The sequence below is a fragment of the Pseudorca crassidens genome, chromosome 14 (assembly GCF_039906515.1).
Source record: "Pseudorca crassidens isolate mPseCra1 chromosome 14, mPseCra1.hap1, whole genome shotgun sequence".
In the NCBI taxonomy this organism is placed as follows: domain Eukaryota; kingdom Metazoa; phylum Chordata; class Mammalia; order Artiodactyla; family Delphinidae; genus Pseudorca; species Pseudorca crassidens.
Window position 1 is genome coordinate 9,576,532 of NC_090309.1, and position 17,678 is coordinate 9,594,209.

A 17,678-nucleotide genomic window follows, 5' to 3' on the forward strand; every position below is an offset into this window, starting at 1 on the left:
ACTCCAGCAGACTGGGAGCCAGTGCAGACAGGGGTTTACACACGACGTGGAGTACACGGGACCAAAGCAAAGCTCGCAAAATGGACAGTTGCTTAACAACTGTCTGGGCAAGGAAATCCCAGAATGAAGAGCACAGATGCCAACAAAGGCCAAAGCTGCCCTTCTCACCACCTGCTGCCTCAACCAGCATTGGGGGAAAATCAGTAAGGATGGAGTCAGGGCTGAGTGACTGGCCAAAATGATTCAAAACAAAGAAAAACTATGTGAAACACAGACGTCCAGCCACTGTCAGTAATGATGAATCCCAGCAAAAGGGTATTTTGTGCCTTGAGAAAGTATATGAAAGTGTGTGCTAGAGATAATAGGAAGTGATAACTATTAGCAAGACATTTTAAAATAATGGTTATTCCATTTTTACTTCTTTAAAATTGTTTTTGTTTTATAATATATGTATTAGAAAAACAGTACATGTATATAATTTTTGAATGAATGGAGATACAAACTAAAAAAAATTTTTTTCCTAATAGGGTCCACAATCAAAAAAGTTTAAAGAGCTCTGTTTAAAACAGCCTTGAAAAGGTGGCCACACCTTCGCTGTCCCTTTGCACCGTAGACATAGACGCTTGGGTGTCCCCCCTCAGGGTCTACTTCCCCCCAGGCACTGAGCAGTCAGGGCGAGCACTTTTGGGGGAGGAGGGCAGGGTGCTGTCCCGCCCTTCCCCTCCCCTCATCAGAGCATCTCCTACGACCAACCCCACTCTTCACAGGAGGAAACCCCAGCTCAGAGAGGTCCTGCCCAGAATAGCACTGTGAGGAGGTGAGCAAGCTGGGATTCAGAAATGGGACTTCTCCAAATAGCCTTCTTTTAACCCAAGCGCCCCTGGGGTCAAGCTGTTGACAAATGGATGTGGGGGAACCCTAAGACTGTTCTCTAATTCTCAGGACAGGTCTTCACGGCTTTGATTTTTCAGTTAACTAGTAGTCTCTAATTTTTAACCTTTTATGATGGAAAATAAAAGCCTATACAAAAGGAGAGGAAATAATATCATTACACCCTTCACCTACCTTAAACAATTAACAACTCCTCTGGCCAATCCTGTTTCCTCTTTCACCCCACCAGCTCCACTGGTTTATTATGAAGGAAATCCCAGATCTTATCTGTAAACATCTGTAACTTTTACCCAAGCATTTTGGTGAGTATCTCTAAAAGTTAAGGACCCTTTAAAAAAACAAAACCACAACAGTATCATCACACCCAAACATATAATTCCTTAAGACTATCAACAGTCAGCACTCTAACTTCCCCAATTTTCTTGTAATTTTTTTTTTTACATCTAACTAATTTTTACATGTTTTTTTTTCTGATTGTGGTAACAAAAGTAGAAAGAAGGAAATTAAGATCACTTTTAATCCTACCTTCCAAAGATAAGTACTGGTAACTGCTTGTTTTCTTTGGTCTTTTAAAATTAACATACATAGATAAAATATTATATGTTTTCTCCACAAATTGGATCATAATGTAAATAGTTTTGTACTCCGTTTTTTTTTGTTTTTTTTTTTAATGTTGAGCCTTCTTTTAATTTATTTATTTTTATTTTTGGCTGTGTTGGGTCTTCGTTTCTGTGTGAGGGCTTTCTCTACTTGTGGCAAGCGGGGGTCATTCTTCATCGCGGTGCGCGGGCCTCTCACAGTCGTGGCCTCTCTTGTTGCGGAGCACAGGCTCCAGACGCGCAGGCTCAGTAGTTGTGGCTCACGGACCTAGTTGTTCCGTGGCATGTAGGATCTTCCCAGACCAGGGCTCGAACCTGTGTCCCCTGCATTAGCAGGCAGATTCTCAACCACTGTGCCACCAGGGAAGCCCTTGTACTCCGTTTTTTAAATAGTTTGCATTCTTTGTATTTGCCCATGTCATAGAAATATTTGTAAAAATTGAATGGCCTGATAATATTTCATTGCACACATGTGTACATAATCTCAAGCCCCATTGGGCTCTTAAACTGTGCCCTTCCCCTTTTTCTGCCAATATGAAAATCCTCGTAATAAATATATTTGGATCTATCTCCATGTCCTTAAGATAGATTTCTAGAAGGGGAATACCTGGCTCAAAGGAGAGGGTTTTTTGGGGTTTTTTTTAAGTTTCTTAAGTTATCTAAGGAGTGAGCTCAGACCAACTGCTGGTGTCTTGGTCCTCAGAGATGTGGAAACCTCTCCTGGAGGACACAGCCAGGGATGGTGCGGAGGGTGGAGAGGAACACAGAGAACTAGAGCTACATTACACAGTGGAAAGAAATAAAGTGCAGAGAAGGCGCTGGCCCGGCTGACATGCCTGTGAGTGGAGGAAGGCACCACCAGCCTCCTTTTGACTTTGGACCCTTCCAGCAAACTGCTTCTCTCTCTTTCCACCCGTCCTCTGGTCTCAGGAGCTCCCCTGGCCTTTCCCCCTGGAATCCCAGCTCCTGGCCATCTGGCCTCCCGCCCCAGCCCCCACCCCTGAGGAGAAGCCCCTTCCTCACCACTCCCCGCAGGACCGCTCACAGACTCAGCACACTTACTGCCTTCAGAGGCATCTGCTCTTTTGGATCTGTTTGTGCAACCAGCTAATAATCTACGGGCAAATCAACCTAAAAACTGGACCACTGTTAATGAGCCCACATGTTGCATGTTACTCATGAAGATATAATAGGAAATTCTCTTAAATGTTAACCTCAAGATAACATTAAGTCTGGGACTAGTTTTCTCCTGAACTAACCTAGTAATCCTATCCCCCGTCACAAAAAAAAAAAGGGGGTTTTGTTCTGTTTCCATTGGTGAAGCCCAGTTGGTTCCTGGTAATCATACACGTTTCCAAATAATTTGTAAACTGTTAAAATCATTCTAGACCTTGATATCAAAATCTGAAGGAGAAAAGAAAAAAAAACCCTAAAGAAGGAGAAAAACTGCAGCAACATTGCCGGTGATGTAAGACGCTTATACTGGTTGTCTGAAGGAGAAGCAGGAAACGGGGAGGGAGAGGGTGAGATAATTACTTGCTACATTCAAATTTGCTCGCCTAAACTGAAATATTAGTTAAAAGAGGGAAAAGGACTCAATTATAAGGCAATTATTTTTCCTGCCACAACAAACAAGCAAACAAAAACCTAACGGGGATACCTTGTAATAATATCTTCCTCAATGTTTTTTTTAATGGCAGAAGAAATACTTATAGGCCTCTCTCTCTCATTAACGTAGATGCCAAAATTCTAAACAAAGATATTGGCAAGTCAAATCCAATGACGCGTAAAAAGAATACATCACGGCTAAGTCAGGTTTATTCCAGTTATACAACAAATATCTAAGGGTTAACGTTCAAAAATCAATCAGCATAATTGAGAAAAAAAGGAGATTAATCATTCAATCATCTCAGCAGATATTTAAACAAGAATGCCCACTGTCACCAGGTCAACATGATCCTATATGTCCTAGGCAGTGAAAAAAGCAAGAACAAGATATAAAATGTATAAAGTTTAGCAGTAAATAAATAAAATTGCCATTATTCATAGGCAACATAATTATATGTGTAAAAAAGCCAAAAGAATCTAAAATAAACTATTTGAATTAAATAGTCAGTTTGGCAAGGTCAATGAATTCAGAGTCACTATACAAAAATTAACTACATTTCTCTATCCTTGTGAATATAGCTGGTCTCTGACCCTAGTTCCTGTCACAGAGTTTCCAAAACCCTTGGATTTCCTGAGTGACAGGAGTGTCTTTGTGATGTTAATAAGACGACTCTAGGGAATTCCCTGGCGGTCCAGTGGTTAAGACCCCGGGCCCTCACTGCTGAGGGCCCGGATTCGCTCCCTGGTCGGAGAACTAAGATCCCACAAGTTTCGGGGAGGAGCCAAAAATAATAATAATAATGTTGATGACTCTAGGTGGGACCCTAGAGAGACTGGAGATGGTCACCAGTTAAACTGAAGAGGGCACAAAAGGCCATACCTCCAGGGAAGGCCAATGGCTTAATCAAGCATATGCTAAGGAAGTCCTGATGATAAAAACTCTGGATCCCAGAGCTCAGTGGAGCATCCAGGTTGGTGAACACACCAATGTACCAGGAGGGTGACACACTCTGGCTCCAGAGGGAGAGGGCATGGAAGCTCCCTGTCCCTCTGACAGACCCCATCCTAGGTACGTTCTTTAAAATAAAACTGTAATCGTCAGTGTAGCACTTTCCTGAGTTCTGTGAGCCATTCTAGCGAATTATCAAACCTAAGGGGGAGTCATGAAAACCCCTGAGTGTATAGCCAGTTGGTCAGATGTACACAGGTGGAGGGGACCCCACTTGAGGCTGGCATCTGAGGTGAGAGCCGTCTCTGGAGGACTGAGCCCCTACACCCATGGGGACTGATGCTAATGCCAGGTGGTTGGCACCAGAACTGAACTGCAATACACCCTGGTTGGAACAATCTGTAACAAACAAATGAAAAATAAAACTTTAAAGACACTGCTTAAAATCACCAAATACCTAGCAATAAATCAAGAAAAGAAGTGTAAGACTTCTACACAGAAAATGACTATATTATTGAAAGAAATTAAGAGAGCATGAACTAATGGAGGGGTAACCATGTTTGTAGACTGGAAGATTCATTACTATAAAGATGTCAAGTCTTCAAGTTATCTATAGAGTCAATGCAATTCCATAAAATTCCCAGGCAAAAAAGGTTAAGAATAGTCAAGACAATCTTGAAGAACAAAGAACAAAGTATTGAACATTATCAGGTACCAAAGCTTACTGTAAAAGTACTGCAATTATGTCAATGAGTATTGGAACAAGGAAAAATAAAGAGACCAATGGAAGAGGGTCCAGACCTGCAGATATACCATGGTTCAGTGAGGAAAGGACAGTCCTTTCAATGAGTTCTACTGAAGTAGTTGGACATCCATATGGATTTTTTAAAAAAAGAATCTTGACCTGTAACACATCAAAAACAAAAATAGGGCTTCCCTGGTGGCGCAGTGGTTGAGGGTCCGCCTGCTGATGCAGGGCACACGGGTTCGTGCCCCGGTCCAGGAAGATCCCGCGTGCCGCGAGCGGCTGGGCCCGTGAGCCATGGCCGCCGGGCCTGCGCGTCCGGAGCCTGTGCTCGGCGGCGGGAAGGGCCGCAACAGTGAGAGGCCCGCGTACCGCAAAAAATAAATAAATAATAAATAAAAATAAATTCCGGAAGGATTATAGATCGCTAAGGTAAACAATACAGCTTCCAGAAGATAACACAGGATTCTAGCTTCCTGCCTTTCATATAGGCAAAGAATCTTCAACGGGGAATCAAAAGCACTAACCACCACAATGGATGAGAAGCAGATGAGAACGTGCTCAGCATCATTAGTCACTAGGGAAATCTATATTAAAATCACAATGAGATACTACCACACACCTACCTGATGGGTTAACTAAAATAAAATAAATAAAGAGCCAACAATACCAGAGTTGTGAGCATAGGAGTGGAAACAGATACAAGCACTTTGGAAAACTGTCTCCTCTATGCCTATACGATGCCCTAGCATTTCTACTCCCAGACATATTCCCAGCAGAACTGGCTACATATAGTCACCAGAAGACATGCCAAGAGTGTTCTTAGTGGCATTATTTGTAAGACTCTCAAAGTGGAAACAATCCAAACGTCCACCAACAGTACCATGGTGGTGTGTTTTTATCATGGAATACTATACAGCAACGAGAAGAGAATGAACTACAGCTACAAGCAACATGCATAAAGTTCATAACCTTAATGTTGAGCAGAAGGACCCGGACATAAGAGTATATACTATACGATTCACTTATAAAAGTTCAGAAACAGAAAAAATTGACCCATGATGATTTGGGGGGCAGGGGCAGTAACTGGGAGGGTGTGCAGGGGGCTTCTAGGATATTGATAATGTTCTATTTCTTGAGCTAAGACGTATTTACACAAGGGTGCTCCTTTGTGAAAACTAGCAAGCTGAATACTTATGATTTAAGCACTTTGCTTCAACAGAAACTTTACTTTAAAACAAATCTAGGAGCTTCCCTGCTGGCACAGTGGTTAAGAATCCGCCTGTCAATGCAGTGGACACAGGTTCGAGCCCTGGTCCAGGAAGGTCCCACATGCCGCGGAGCAACTAAGCTCATGTGCCACAACTACTGAGCCTGCGCTCTAGAGCCCGCGAGCCACAACTACTGAGCCCACGTGCCACAACTACTGAAATCCGTGCACCTAGAGCCCGTGCTCTACAACACGAGAAGCCACCACAATGAGAAGCACGCGCACCGCAACGAAGAGTAGTCCCCGCTCGCCGCAACTAGAGAAAGCCCACACGCAGCAACGATGACCTAATGCAGCCAAAAATAAATAAAATAAATAAATTAAAAAAAATAAAAAATAGAACAAATCTAGGTGGTTGCCGAAAGTGAGAGGTTGGGCAAAACAGGTGAAGGTGGTCAAAAGGTATAAATTTCCAGTTATAAGTCCTTAAAATTGGGGGGGGATGGGGAGGGGAGGGGCGGGGTTTTAAATAAGTCCTGGGGATGTAATGTATAGCATGAGCACTATAGTAAATAGTTAATAAATAATATGTATTGTCTATTTGAAAGTTGCTAAGAGAGTAGACCTTAAAAGTTCTCATCACAAGAAAAAAATTTTTGTAACTATGTGTGGTGATGGATGTTAACTAGACTTATCGCAATGACCACTTCACAACATGCACATACAGCAAATCATTTTGTTTTATACCTGAAACTGATATAATGTAATGTCAATTATATCTCAATTTTTTTTAATGTAGAACTGACAGTAAATTTTCTAGCCTGGGGTTACTGGAATATGCCAATCTTCTGGTCTCTTTCTCAATACCTACAACCCCCCTGAGAAGTGACACAGAACAGCAGTCAAGGGCTTGGCCCGTGGAGGGGAGCAGTCTGGGGTGGCCACTTAGCTGTCATGTGGCTGAGAATGAAAGATTCTCAGCCTCTCTGAGCCTCGGTTCCCTGTCTACAGTGCTTGAATTCAGTACTCAACAAAGGCTAACCAGTCATGAAGGCATTTCTTCCTTCTTTAACGATCCCTGCTCTACCCTCTTCCACAGCTTGGGTCTGGGGCATTTCTGGGGAGACTGGGCCTCTTGGGGAGCCTCAGTCCCTTGGATCCTCCTCTTGTTCCTGTTGCTTTTCTATCACAGCCTCTTGCCTCCCTAACTGGGGCACCAGGGAGGACAGGTGACTGGTGGATCCTGAAATGAAAGAACCCACATAGAGGTGCAGCTGGTAAATGTGGCCACGCTCCTTTCCCAGACATCTCCCCAGAGCAGCGACCCCCAGGCCGTGCTTCTGCACACAAAGGCGCTGGCCATCAGGACGGCTGCCTGAACTTTTCCCAACGTGTGGGAAACAAATAACTGAATGAGGAGCATCTCCTCAGTTTTAAGTTACTTTTCTGGACTTTTTTTTTCTTAAGCTCTGGCTTCTGTTACCCTTAACATACATGCTAGGGTCCAGATAAGATGCCATCTGAATTAGCGTGCAATTATATAGCAGGCTCTTTTGACCTCAATGTATTCATAATTCCAAGAAAGACACCACGCCCAGACAGTGGGGCAGCTGCCACCCAAGCCAGTATGTGAGAACCACCGTGGCCCAAGCGGGTGTCAACACCAATGGGGGTAGCTTTGGGATCGTAATAACAATAATTTTTAAAACAGCTGACATTTATTGCACGACAACATGGTGCCAGGCGCTGAGCTGAGCCCCGTACGTGCCCTACCTCATTCTGTCCTCCCCACAACCTCCGGGTTGGGTGCTGTCATTCATGTGGATGACCAATTCACCAGCCACCAAAGAGCAATTTCTCTGAGCCCAAAAGTCAGTCACTATTTTGAGCCTTTTACAAAATGAACTCCACTGCACAAGCGTGTGCTCCCTTTTTAAACTTACTCTCGAGAAAGTTTGATGAGAGACGGACGTGCATTTAAAGCAGGACTCTAGGTGACTGTGCATATGTGCGCGCGCGCACGCGTGTGTGTGTGTGTGTGTGTGTGTGTGTGTGTGAGAGAGAGAGAGGAGAGGGAGCGCCTGCCTGGAATGGATAAATCTGTGTGTCTGTCTGCCGGTGGGTGTGGGTAACAGCGTGTAAAAGGATGCCTGAGTGTGTGTGGGACTGAGCCTGCCTGTGTGTGAGTGGGTAGGTGGGTGCGTATGTGTGCATGTATGTGTGTGCGTGTGTGGACGTGGGGGTGTGTGGGTGTGGATGTAGGTGTGGGGTCATGTGTGTGAGTGTGTGGGTGTGGGTGTTTGTGGGTGTCGATATAGGTGTGGGGTCGTGTGTGTGCGTGTGTGGACGTGGGTGTTTGTGGGTGTGGATATAGGTGTGGGGCCGTGTGTGTGAGTACGTGGACGTGGGTGTTTGTGGGTGTGGATGTAGGTGTGGGGTCGTGTGTGTGCGCGTGTGTGGATGTGGGTGTTTGTTGGTGTGGATGTAGGTGTGGGAATGAGCCTGCCTGGGGCGGGGCAAGGGGTTGCGGGAGGGAGGCTTCCTTCCAACCAAGGCTCCTGGCTGCCAGCTGGCCAGAGACCAGGCGTTCCAGAGAGCCCGGTGAAACCAGTCTTTCGAGAACCCTGCCCAGGTCACGGTAAATAGGCCCTGCAGCAGGGAAGAGACTCTGGCTATAACGTCTGGGGAATGTTCCAGCAACCCTAGGTTTAACCCCCAACGAAACAGGCTGGCGGCTGCACACCCCAGCCCTCTGGGCTCACCTTGTCAGCCACAGAACGCAGCCCAGCCCTCAGTCTGTGGAAATCCTCCTAGACACTCCCCCTAAGAATCCCAGGGATAAAAAGGGATTTCACTTCTTATCAGAGGAGAAATCTGAAGAACCGATCTAAACTGTGTTCCAAAAAGCAGAGCACAAAATTGTACGTAGACAGTGATTTCAATGTGAAAACACGTAAGGGCAGCTAATGAGAGAGAGCATGGCTGTAAAAATGAAAATGAAAAAAAAAAAAATGAAAATGATTTTGAGCCTGTTGTCTTGTTACAAGATTTTTTAAACTTTAAAAAAAAAAAGATTAACTTTCTAAAAAGTTATCAAAGTAAATTAAAATATTAAAAGTGCTTCTTGGGGCTTCCCTGGTGGCGCAGTGGTTGAGAGTCAGCCTGCCGATGAAGGGGACACGGGTTCGTGCCCCGGTCCGGGAAGATCCCACATGCCGCGGAGCGGCTGGGCCCGTGAGCCATGGCCGCTGAGCCTGCGCGTCCGGAGCCTGTGCTCCGCAACGGGAGAGGCCACAGCAGTGAGAGGCCCGCGTACCGCAAAAAAAAAAAAAAAAAAAGTGCTTCTTTCTAAGTCACAGGCTTCTGGATTGTTTGGTTTTGATTTCTGCCTGTTTTCAAAGGTTCTGATGATGATATGTAGGTCTTTTTAATTAACATTAAGGAAAAGAAATTCCCTAATAAATGGAAAAGGAATACAGTAAGTAGTCCAGAATCCAGTCTATGAAATGAGCCAGGAGTCCTTTCTGTAGCCACAAAGCCTTTTACAGATGGATGTCCTGGGACGCTCGGGTGTGATGAGAGGGGTAACCCGAGGTTCAGGACAGGAGAGCACCCTGTCATAGGGCAGCTGTGCCCAATGGCAGATGGAGGGGCTCGGAGAACAAGGGGAGAGGACTGGATCAAACGGCAGCAACAGCACCAGGAAGCTGCTCCCCGTCCTCTTAACTGAGGGCCACCTTGGGCACCTCTAGGAAATTCCATAACCCTCACATCCTCCTGGCAAGTTCTCCTGAGAAGTTCTGCAGGACTCAAAACTCCCTAAGGCCAAAGGAAGGCAGAAAGAGAGAGCCAGCCCTAGGACAGGCAAGGCAAGCTGTCCCTCCCCGCAGGCTGGGCTGAAGGAACCAGGGGGCTCCCCTAAAATCAATCACCAAGTCAGCGACATAAGGGTCCGGTCCGCCCTCCCCCTCTAGGCACACTCCCCTCTTAGAGAGTGTCTGATAAACAGGCTTGCGGCCCCTGCCTTCGAGGAGACAGACTGGCAGGAAAACGTCATGCGAGGCACCACTCCTTTCCCTCAAGGATATCCTAGCTGTTCAGTTACCTGGTTCATCAGCAGGACAGCACTACCTCGGGAGACGGGCACACAGTGGTGGCCCCTCCCAGCCCCTCTGGAAAGAACTGAGAGGCGGTCACATATGCAGAAGCAGTTTCCCCCAAAGTCGGGGCACCAAGGACTGAGAAGCTCATTTCTCACCCTTTGGTCTCGTCCAAGTGCTCCCAGAACAAGAGGCACAGACAGGAAAAGTACTGTGTCTATTCCCCCTCGAAGATCCAGCTGAAATGTCAGATTTCTACTGACAAGACAAGCAAGGCTCCGGCTTCCGGAGGGTCCCCTGCCCCTATCCATTTCTCCTGCAGGACACAGGAGAAGTGTGGTTTTGTGTTTCTGTGCACTGTTTTCCATATTAAACATCTGTACAGTACCACCTGTCCTGACCAGAGAAGTCCAGGAAAACTCTAGAGCTGGTCTTTTGAATTAGAAATACAAGACTTTTGACAAGTAAAGATCTAAGAAGCTCTTATTAGGGCCTGGCCGTAAGGCAGAGCCTTCCAGTACACAAATAATAGCTTTAGGAAGAGATCTGTAAATAGAAGATGGGTGAGGTGCTCTCAGCTCTGGCTCCTCTATGGAAGCTGGCGCACGGGCTGCACACACACCACACTGAAGAGAAAGTGAGCAGCAGCCTGGCCAGTGTTTTGTCAGTTGCTCCGCTGGCATCTCTGACCCAACAGGCAGCTCCTGTCACTCGCTCAGATATACTTGCCCCGGGGGAATCTTCTTGAGATCAGATCACCAGCTCAGTTCAAGAGTGTTTCCAGGTGGAGCTGTCCGAGATCAGGTGTAGAGCTGCCTTCGCTCTCCACTCTGGAGGCCGCCCTCTCCCAGAACCTCGTGACCACTGTCCCATCCCACAGCTGGGCTCAGCACTCGCCCTATGCGACCTTCCCAGGAGGCTCCCCAAACCAGGCCTGCATGGCTCTTTCTCATCTCGCCAGAGAGCCGCTTGGGCCAGGCTTCTCCATGCCTCACACGCTCTGCCTGCTCTCAGTTGGCTCCCAAACCTTTCAGCCGGGTCCCCGCCTCACTCCCGAGCCCCACGTGCCACTTCCCCCGCATACCTGCCTGGATGGACTGCACCCTCGTGCTGCTTGGGGTGGTCCAGGGCCAGCAGCACGGGCATCATCGGAGAGCTTGTCAGAAAGGCAGACCCTTGGGCCGCACCCCAAACCCACTGAGTTCTCATCTGCGTTTGAACAGAATATCTAGGCAGTCGGACATTCGTTGAAGCGACAGGTGCTCTGGTGCACACAATGCTGGGCACAGAAGTCTGATAAAGGGTGACACCGTTATTATTTAGCACCACCCCTCCCTCCGCCCTCACCAAACTGGCTCTGCTTCCCTCCTCTGCCCACTCCCATCAAATGACAACATCATCAACCTGAATCCCAGGCAAAACCCTCAGATGTTCACAACTACTTCCCACCCCGACTAATAATCACTGGGCTCTGTCATTCTGACTGCAGAAGCGTCTGGAGCCCTAGGCCTTCCCGGGTCCCACCGTGCCTACCTGTCTCCCTGGTAGACAGCGGCTGCTGTGAACAGGGCTGTGTTAGTCCTCTGACTCCCAAAAGCTAGCACACCGTCTGACACACAGGCTTCCAAAAGTTAGATGTTTGTTGAACAAATGAAAAGAACAAGCAGGTGGAGGGAAATAAGATACTTAAGGTGTACCAGACGGGAGGAACCCAAAGCAAATGCAAAAATTATGCAGTGTTCTGTCCAGCCTGTATAAAGTTGTTTCAGGAATAATATTAAGCAGGTGGGGAAAATGTGATGTGACATAGCTGGAAATATGGGAGGAGTTTTCGAGAAATTATTTCTAGCTTTTTCCCTCCAAAATATAACTCACTAACTGTCTATGAGGAGCAGTAATAGGTGCAAGGTTACCCCAGGGGTCAGTGACCAAAGACTAAAGAAGAGCTGAACACCTGGGACAGGCAGGAATGCCCCGGAGGGAGGGGGAGGGAGGGGCACAGCAGAAGCTGGAGGGTGGGTTTCAATGAGGGGCGGAGCTTCCAAACTCTCAAGTGGAGAGTTCTTTCATCACTGTGCTTCCAGAGTCTGGGGGAGCATCTGTGGTGAAGGAAAAACACAGCAGGGCCAGGAGCAGCCCAGGGAAGCTTCATTTTAAGATTTCGAGCTGTAGCCAAACTCAACCAAAACTCCCAGTACTGCGAACATTCTAGACGAGGTTTAAGTGGAAGGACCAAGGTTCAAATTGCAGGAGCCTCTCAGTGGCCTCACAGCTCTCACCAATTAGTGGGTCTTACTCCTGAGAGCCTGCAGCACGAGGCATCGTGTCTTGCACATAGCACAGGGTTCAGTAAACAGTGACAGCTGCCTTGAGTTGGAAGGCAGAAGCGGCTGGGAAGCTGTCACCTCGTTGCTTTGGTCCCTAGGCGAAGCTCAGCGCCCCCAGGCCTGCAGTGACTCTCTGAGCCTGTCTCTAAGTGTGTGGGAGCATATTCATGACTCCCACTAATGAGTGAAGCCACGTCAGCTCTTGATGGTCAAAGACCGCTTATTCACTGAGAACCTGAGGCACAGGGAAGGAGAACCAAGACTCCACACTCTGCTTTTCAGTCCCTGACCTGAACCTCTGATACACGTGTCACTGCAGGAGCGCCTCCTGGCTTTCCTGGGGCAGCTGGAAATGTCAAGTCCCTGGATAACAGCACAACACACCCATTTTTCTTTAGTCCTTATCAGCTCGTCAAAATTCTAACACTTCTGGAATGCGGATAATTCTCTCTCAAAGCTGACAGGTCATTCTTTCATTCAGTGACTTTTTATTGAGGTCTTACTATGTGCCAAGAACCATGTTACGTGCCAGAGATATATTGGTGAACAGAACTTAGAGCCCTGCCCTTTGGAACTGACATTCTAGTGGGAAGAGACAGACAATAAAAAACAAAGTAAACTGGTAAATTGTACAGTTGTTAGAAAGTAGTATGAGAAAAAGAAAAATGAGCACAGGGTAGGTCTGGGTAGATCAGGAAGGTCAGGGTGGGAAGGGGGTTACAGTTTTAACTAGGGTGACAGGAAGGCCTCACTGAGAAGGTGAAGTTGAAGCAGACCCGAGGGAGGGGAGAGTAAGCCATGCAAAGTCTAGGAAGAACATTCCTGCCTGAGGGAACAGCCAGGGCAAAGGCTCTAGGGTGGGAGTGTCCTCAAGGCCAGCAAGGCTAGCAGGGCTTGCCAGAGACAGCCATTCGCTTGTTGCTCATTCATCGTTTAAGAAACATTTACTGTTAATTTCTTTGCTAGCAACTGAGTGGAGAAAACACTAATAAGGCATGATCCCAACCCTCAGGGAGCTTATAATGCTGGCGGGTAAGGTGGAGATAAAATGACCTGAAAAGAGGATTTCACACCAGCAGCGGAAAGACTCTGGCAGAATTCAGGACCCTCACCTGAAGGTGAGGTGAAGGAGGTGCCAAAGAGTCCCCTGAGGCGCAGAAAAGACCCTCGGCTAGACTAGCAGGCACCCTGGCCCCGATTTTGGTGCTGATGATGCTGCTGGCTGTGTTAACCTGGCTTGGTGGGTTTTCTTAGCTAAAAAAGGAGCCTTCCAAACACCAGATTTGTAAAGAAAATCCTTTACGTTGCAGGTGTACACTACGCGTTTGCCGCGTCCTGGAGGGCCTCAGACTGAAAAGGTAGATGCCAGATGGAAAGATCTGCCAGAGGTCACACTGCGGGGAGCCCAGCATGGCAACGAACAAGGAAGTGATGGTGTGACCATCCCTCACACTTGCATCTCCAGGGCCTCACACTGCACAGGGCAGACTGTGCCTGTGTTCCCATGGAATTACCAGCACCCCCTCCAGGCCTCAGTCTCAGGCTGCAAGCCTGTTACGGAGGAGAGTCCAGTGGACTAAAATGTGCATCTGCAGAGCCCCACGCAGCAGTGCTCTGGCCTGAGAGATGCTAGCTCTGCTTCCTCAGCTTCAGGAAGCGGTACCTTATTTTTTTTATTTATTTATTTTTTTGAGTCCAAAGGTGGCCCTGCCGAGACCCAGGAAGCTCCCACCCTGCTGATCAGGGGCTGAGAAGCCTGACCAAGCCAGTCCATACAGGTTGGATCCAGATGTGGGCTGAACGATGCTTGTCGGGCGTGTCACCAGCAACAGTCCCAAAGACCATCGAGGTGGTAAGGAGGAAGCTGCCCTGCTGAGTCCTAACCCGGTTCCCGACCAAGCAACATGGGAGAGGTCCTCTGGGCCTCGAGGCTGCAGGGTGGGGTGGGGCACAAATCCTCAGTGCTCTTCTGTTCAGACCCCGAAGCTCCCCCCAGGCTGTGCCGTCACCACGGGTCCCTCTGCAGCGAGACGGCCTTACTGGGCTGTCTCCCACTCAAGTCCTCCTCAGCTCTGACGCTGAGATTCAGTCTTTCAAACTGAAAAAGGGAAGGTACCTGGCCCTGACCCCGACCCCAGCATCCTTGCCAGGCCAGCTCCTCCCAAACCCACTCCATCACCCACTGATTCAAGCCAGTTCAAGCTCTCCTCCACTCTCGGTTCCAGAAATGACTGAAAAGGGTCTGGGCGCTGGCTCCCAGCTAGAAGCTAGAAGCCCTCAGCCAGAGGGAGTTCCACCAATGGGAAACACAGCCAAGTCCCCAGGTTTAGGATAAGGTCCCTCCCCCTCTTCCTCCATTCCTTTATAAAGACCTTCCCTTTCTGCCTCCTCTCTCCCTTTGGCCTAGGAGGGTTTTACTCCATAATTGGTTTGTTTACTGTCACTCTGAAGGCTTTGGGGTGGCAGAGGTAGGAGAAAAGTTTTGTTGCAAGTGAGGAAAGGGGTGTGTGCCCTGAGCTCTGAGGCTGGTGAGTAAACCCTCCGAGTGTCTCTCTAACTACCTGAAAATCGGCCAAGAACCCATGTGAGAAAAAAACACAAGGCAATGCAAGGCCCGCTGAAGATTCCCAGCAGACCACAGGAGGGAAGCTTCTGTTTGGCGCCTGGGAAAGACAGAACAATAACCAAAACTTAATCGGCTTGCTTCTGCTGCATAGTCCAAAGCGTTACTTGGCATTGCTCTGGGTGGGGAGCCAACCAGAGCCCTCCCAATTCAGCTTCTGTGGGCCAGGAGCTCCAGGGACACTGTTCCCCTGCTCCAAAACCTTCCAGAGCTCCAAGCTTCCAGCAGTCTGACTGCCCTGACTTTCAGGCTCTTCCTGAGGCCCCAGATGACTCAGTCTCTCCCCCACTGACCAGTGATCAGCAGAGCCTGTACCCACAGGAACAGGACCACCTGCTGGGCCACAAGCACATCCTTTGCTCCCCAACTCAGCTTCTCTGCTCGAGGGGTTCCCTCTGCCTCAAGTACCAAGTGTCCCCACCTTTCAAGGCTCTCCTCAAATGTTCTCTCCCCTGTGAAGGCTTTCCCAGTTCACCTGCCCCTTCCCCACCCGACCCTTTCCCCACCTGACCCCAGTGAGACGTGCTTGTCCTAATCTCCATGCCCTGGTGTTGGCCTCTTCTGAGGCATTAGCTTCCCTCTGTCTGGCTCCCAGGTGGGTGAGTGTGTCTTGCTCTGCTTTGATTCACCTGAAGCGCAAAGCACGGTTCCTGGCAGACAGCAGATGCTTAAGAACTGTTTCTGCGGCCCTGAGTACCGTTCACCTCAGAGGCACAGGAGGTGCTGAGCAAAGGGACACAGAGTCACGCAAATGGAACGCTAAGATCAGCAGACACAAACCAGGCAAGGATACGCGCGACACCACAAAGAGTGAAGCGGGAGCTGCATCAGGCCTTACCCTTCTTGAACTCCTCCAGCATGGCATCCAGCTTGGTATCATGGAAGACGAAGTGCACTGGGTGGTTGTAGAAGCGGGTGATGGTCTTGAGGGGGGTGCAGTCATCGGGGTCCACGAAGGCCAAGTCTTTGACGTAGAGAATATCTACGATGTTGGACTGCTCGTCTTCATACACGGGGATGCGCGTGTAGCCGCTTTCCATAATCTCCGACATGGTGTTGAAGTCCAGGATGGCATCGTTCCGGATCATGAAGCAGTCCTGCAGCTGGGTCATGATATCCTCCACGGTTTTGGTCCGGAGTTCCAGGGCCCCCTGGATCATGTTCAGCTCCTCTTTCACGAGGTCATTATAGGGTTCCGTCACCTTCAACATCTCCATCAGCTTCTCCCGATTGTAAACGGTGCGGATCTCCTGACCCAGGAAAAAGTCCAGGAGCTTGCTGATGGGGAAACTGAGGGGGAAGGTGAGTAGCATAAAGAATTTGGTGAGAATGATAGTGTTCGCGCCCACAGCCAGCCCATGTCGGGAGCACAGGGCCTGAGGCACAATCTCCCCAAAGATGACAATGCCTATGGTGGAGAAGGCCACGGCCACCAGCCCAGACCCGATGAGGTTATCTACAAGGATGGTGAGGGAGGTGTTGACCAGCACGTTTCCCAGGAGCAGGGAGCAGAGCAAGTAGTTGCCCTTGCGTCGGATGGGCTCGATCTTGCGGGCATAGCGCCTCTCCTTCTGAGTGCCACAGTTCTGCACGATGCTCAGCTCCATGGGGTCCAGGGCCATAAGCCCCAGATTGAGGCCAGAAAATATGCCCGACAGCACTAGCAGCACCAAAATGAGGAGGATGTGCAGCCAGAGGGGCAGGAACCTCCCAGCCTCCTCCACCATGAAGAGCAGCGAGTCCTTGTCCGTCCACTTCTGCCAGGGTCCGTCCACGCCGGCGCGGGTGCACAGCGCATACAGCTTCATGTTCTCGCTCCTCCGGAGGAACTTAGTGAGCACCACCAGCATCCCGGACGTGTCCCCGCGGCTCACGTTGACCAGCTTCTGGACGACCAGGTCCTTGGTGAGCTCGGGGCAGCTGGTGGAGTTGTGGATGGTCTCGGCGTTGTCCACCTCGGTGAAGGAGATCAGGTTGCTGGAGAGGGAGCCCAGCCTCTGGCCGTACAGCCTCAGGTTCACCGTGCTGCCCTCGGACACGAAGATGATGCCATCCGAGTTCATCCCGCACGATTTGTTGCAGCTCGCCAGCCTCATGCCCAGGATCGCGCTCCGCTGGGGGTCGCCCTGGCCGCGGGCCCCCCGCGCCCACAGCAGCACCAGCAGCACCGGCGCCACCAGGAGGAGGCGCCCTCGGGCCGGCCCGCCGCCCGGGCGCCCGCCCCCGCCCACCGGCGCCATGTTGCTCCGGCTCGGCCGCCGCCGCTCCCCGCGCCCCTCCGCGCAGCCCCTCTCACGCCGCCGATCCTGCCGCTCCGCCGCCGCCGAGCCAACTGCCCGGGCCGCCTGCCTGACGTCAGGTCAGCGCCCCGCCTGCCACGCCACGCCACGCCCCTCATTTGCATGGGAGGCCCCCGCCTCCTGGCGCGCGGCTCCAGCGCCCTCCCTTAAGGAGATCCGGCATTTAAGGTGGGGCGGTGTGGGAGCGCGGGAGCCGCGGGCGAGCGCACGCCCCGCCCTTCTCCTCGCACGCCTTTCCGCTCTCTCGGCGGGTCCTTCTCTCCTCCTCCCCGACTTGCTCTCTCGACCACGTAGTTCCTCTTCCGCAGCCCAGACTGGGCTTGGTT

The 17,678-nt window shown here is 49.6% G+C and overlaps 1 protein-coding gene across 2 annotated transcripts in view; it reads right to left on the reverse strand.

Annotated features, from left to right (window-relative positions):
• CNNM4 (cyclin and CBS domain divalent metal cation transport mediator 4) overlaps positions 1-17,384 on the reverse strand; it is a 36,696-nt gene extending 19,312 nt beyond the window's left edge. For both annotated transcript variants that reach the window (XR_010934343.1, XM_067704257.1), the window contains exon 1: positions 15,891-17,384. Coding sequence is in view for 1 of the 2 variants with exons in the window: in XM_067704257.1 (XP_067560358.1) it covers positions 15,891-17,292 (1,402 nt within the window). In the remaining variant the exon portion in view is untranslated. The remainder of the gene's footprint in view (positions 1-15,890) is intronic.
• Between the last annotated feature and the right edge of the window lie 294 nt (positions 17,385-17,678).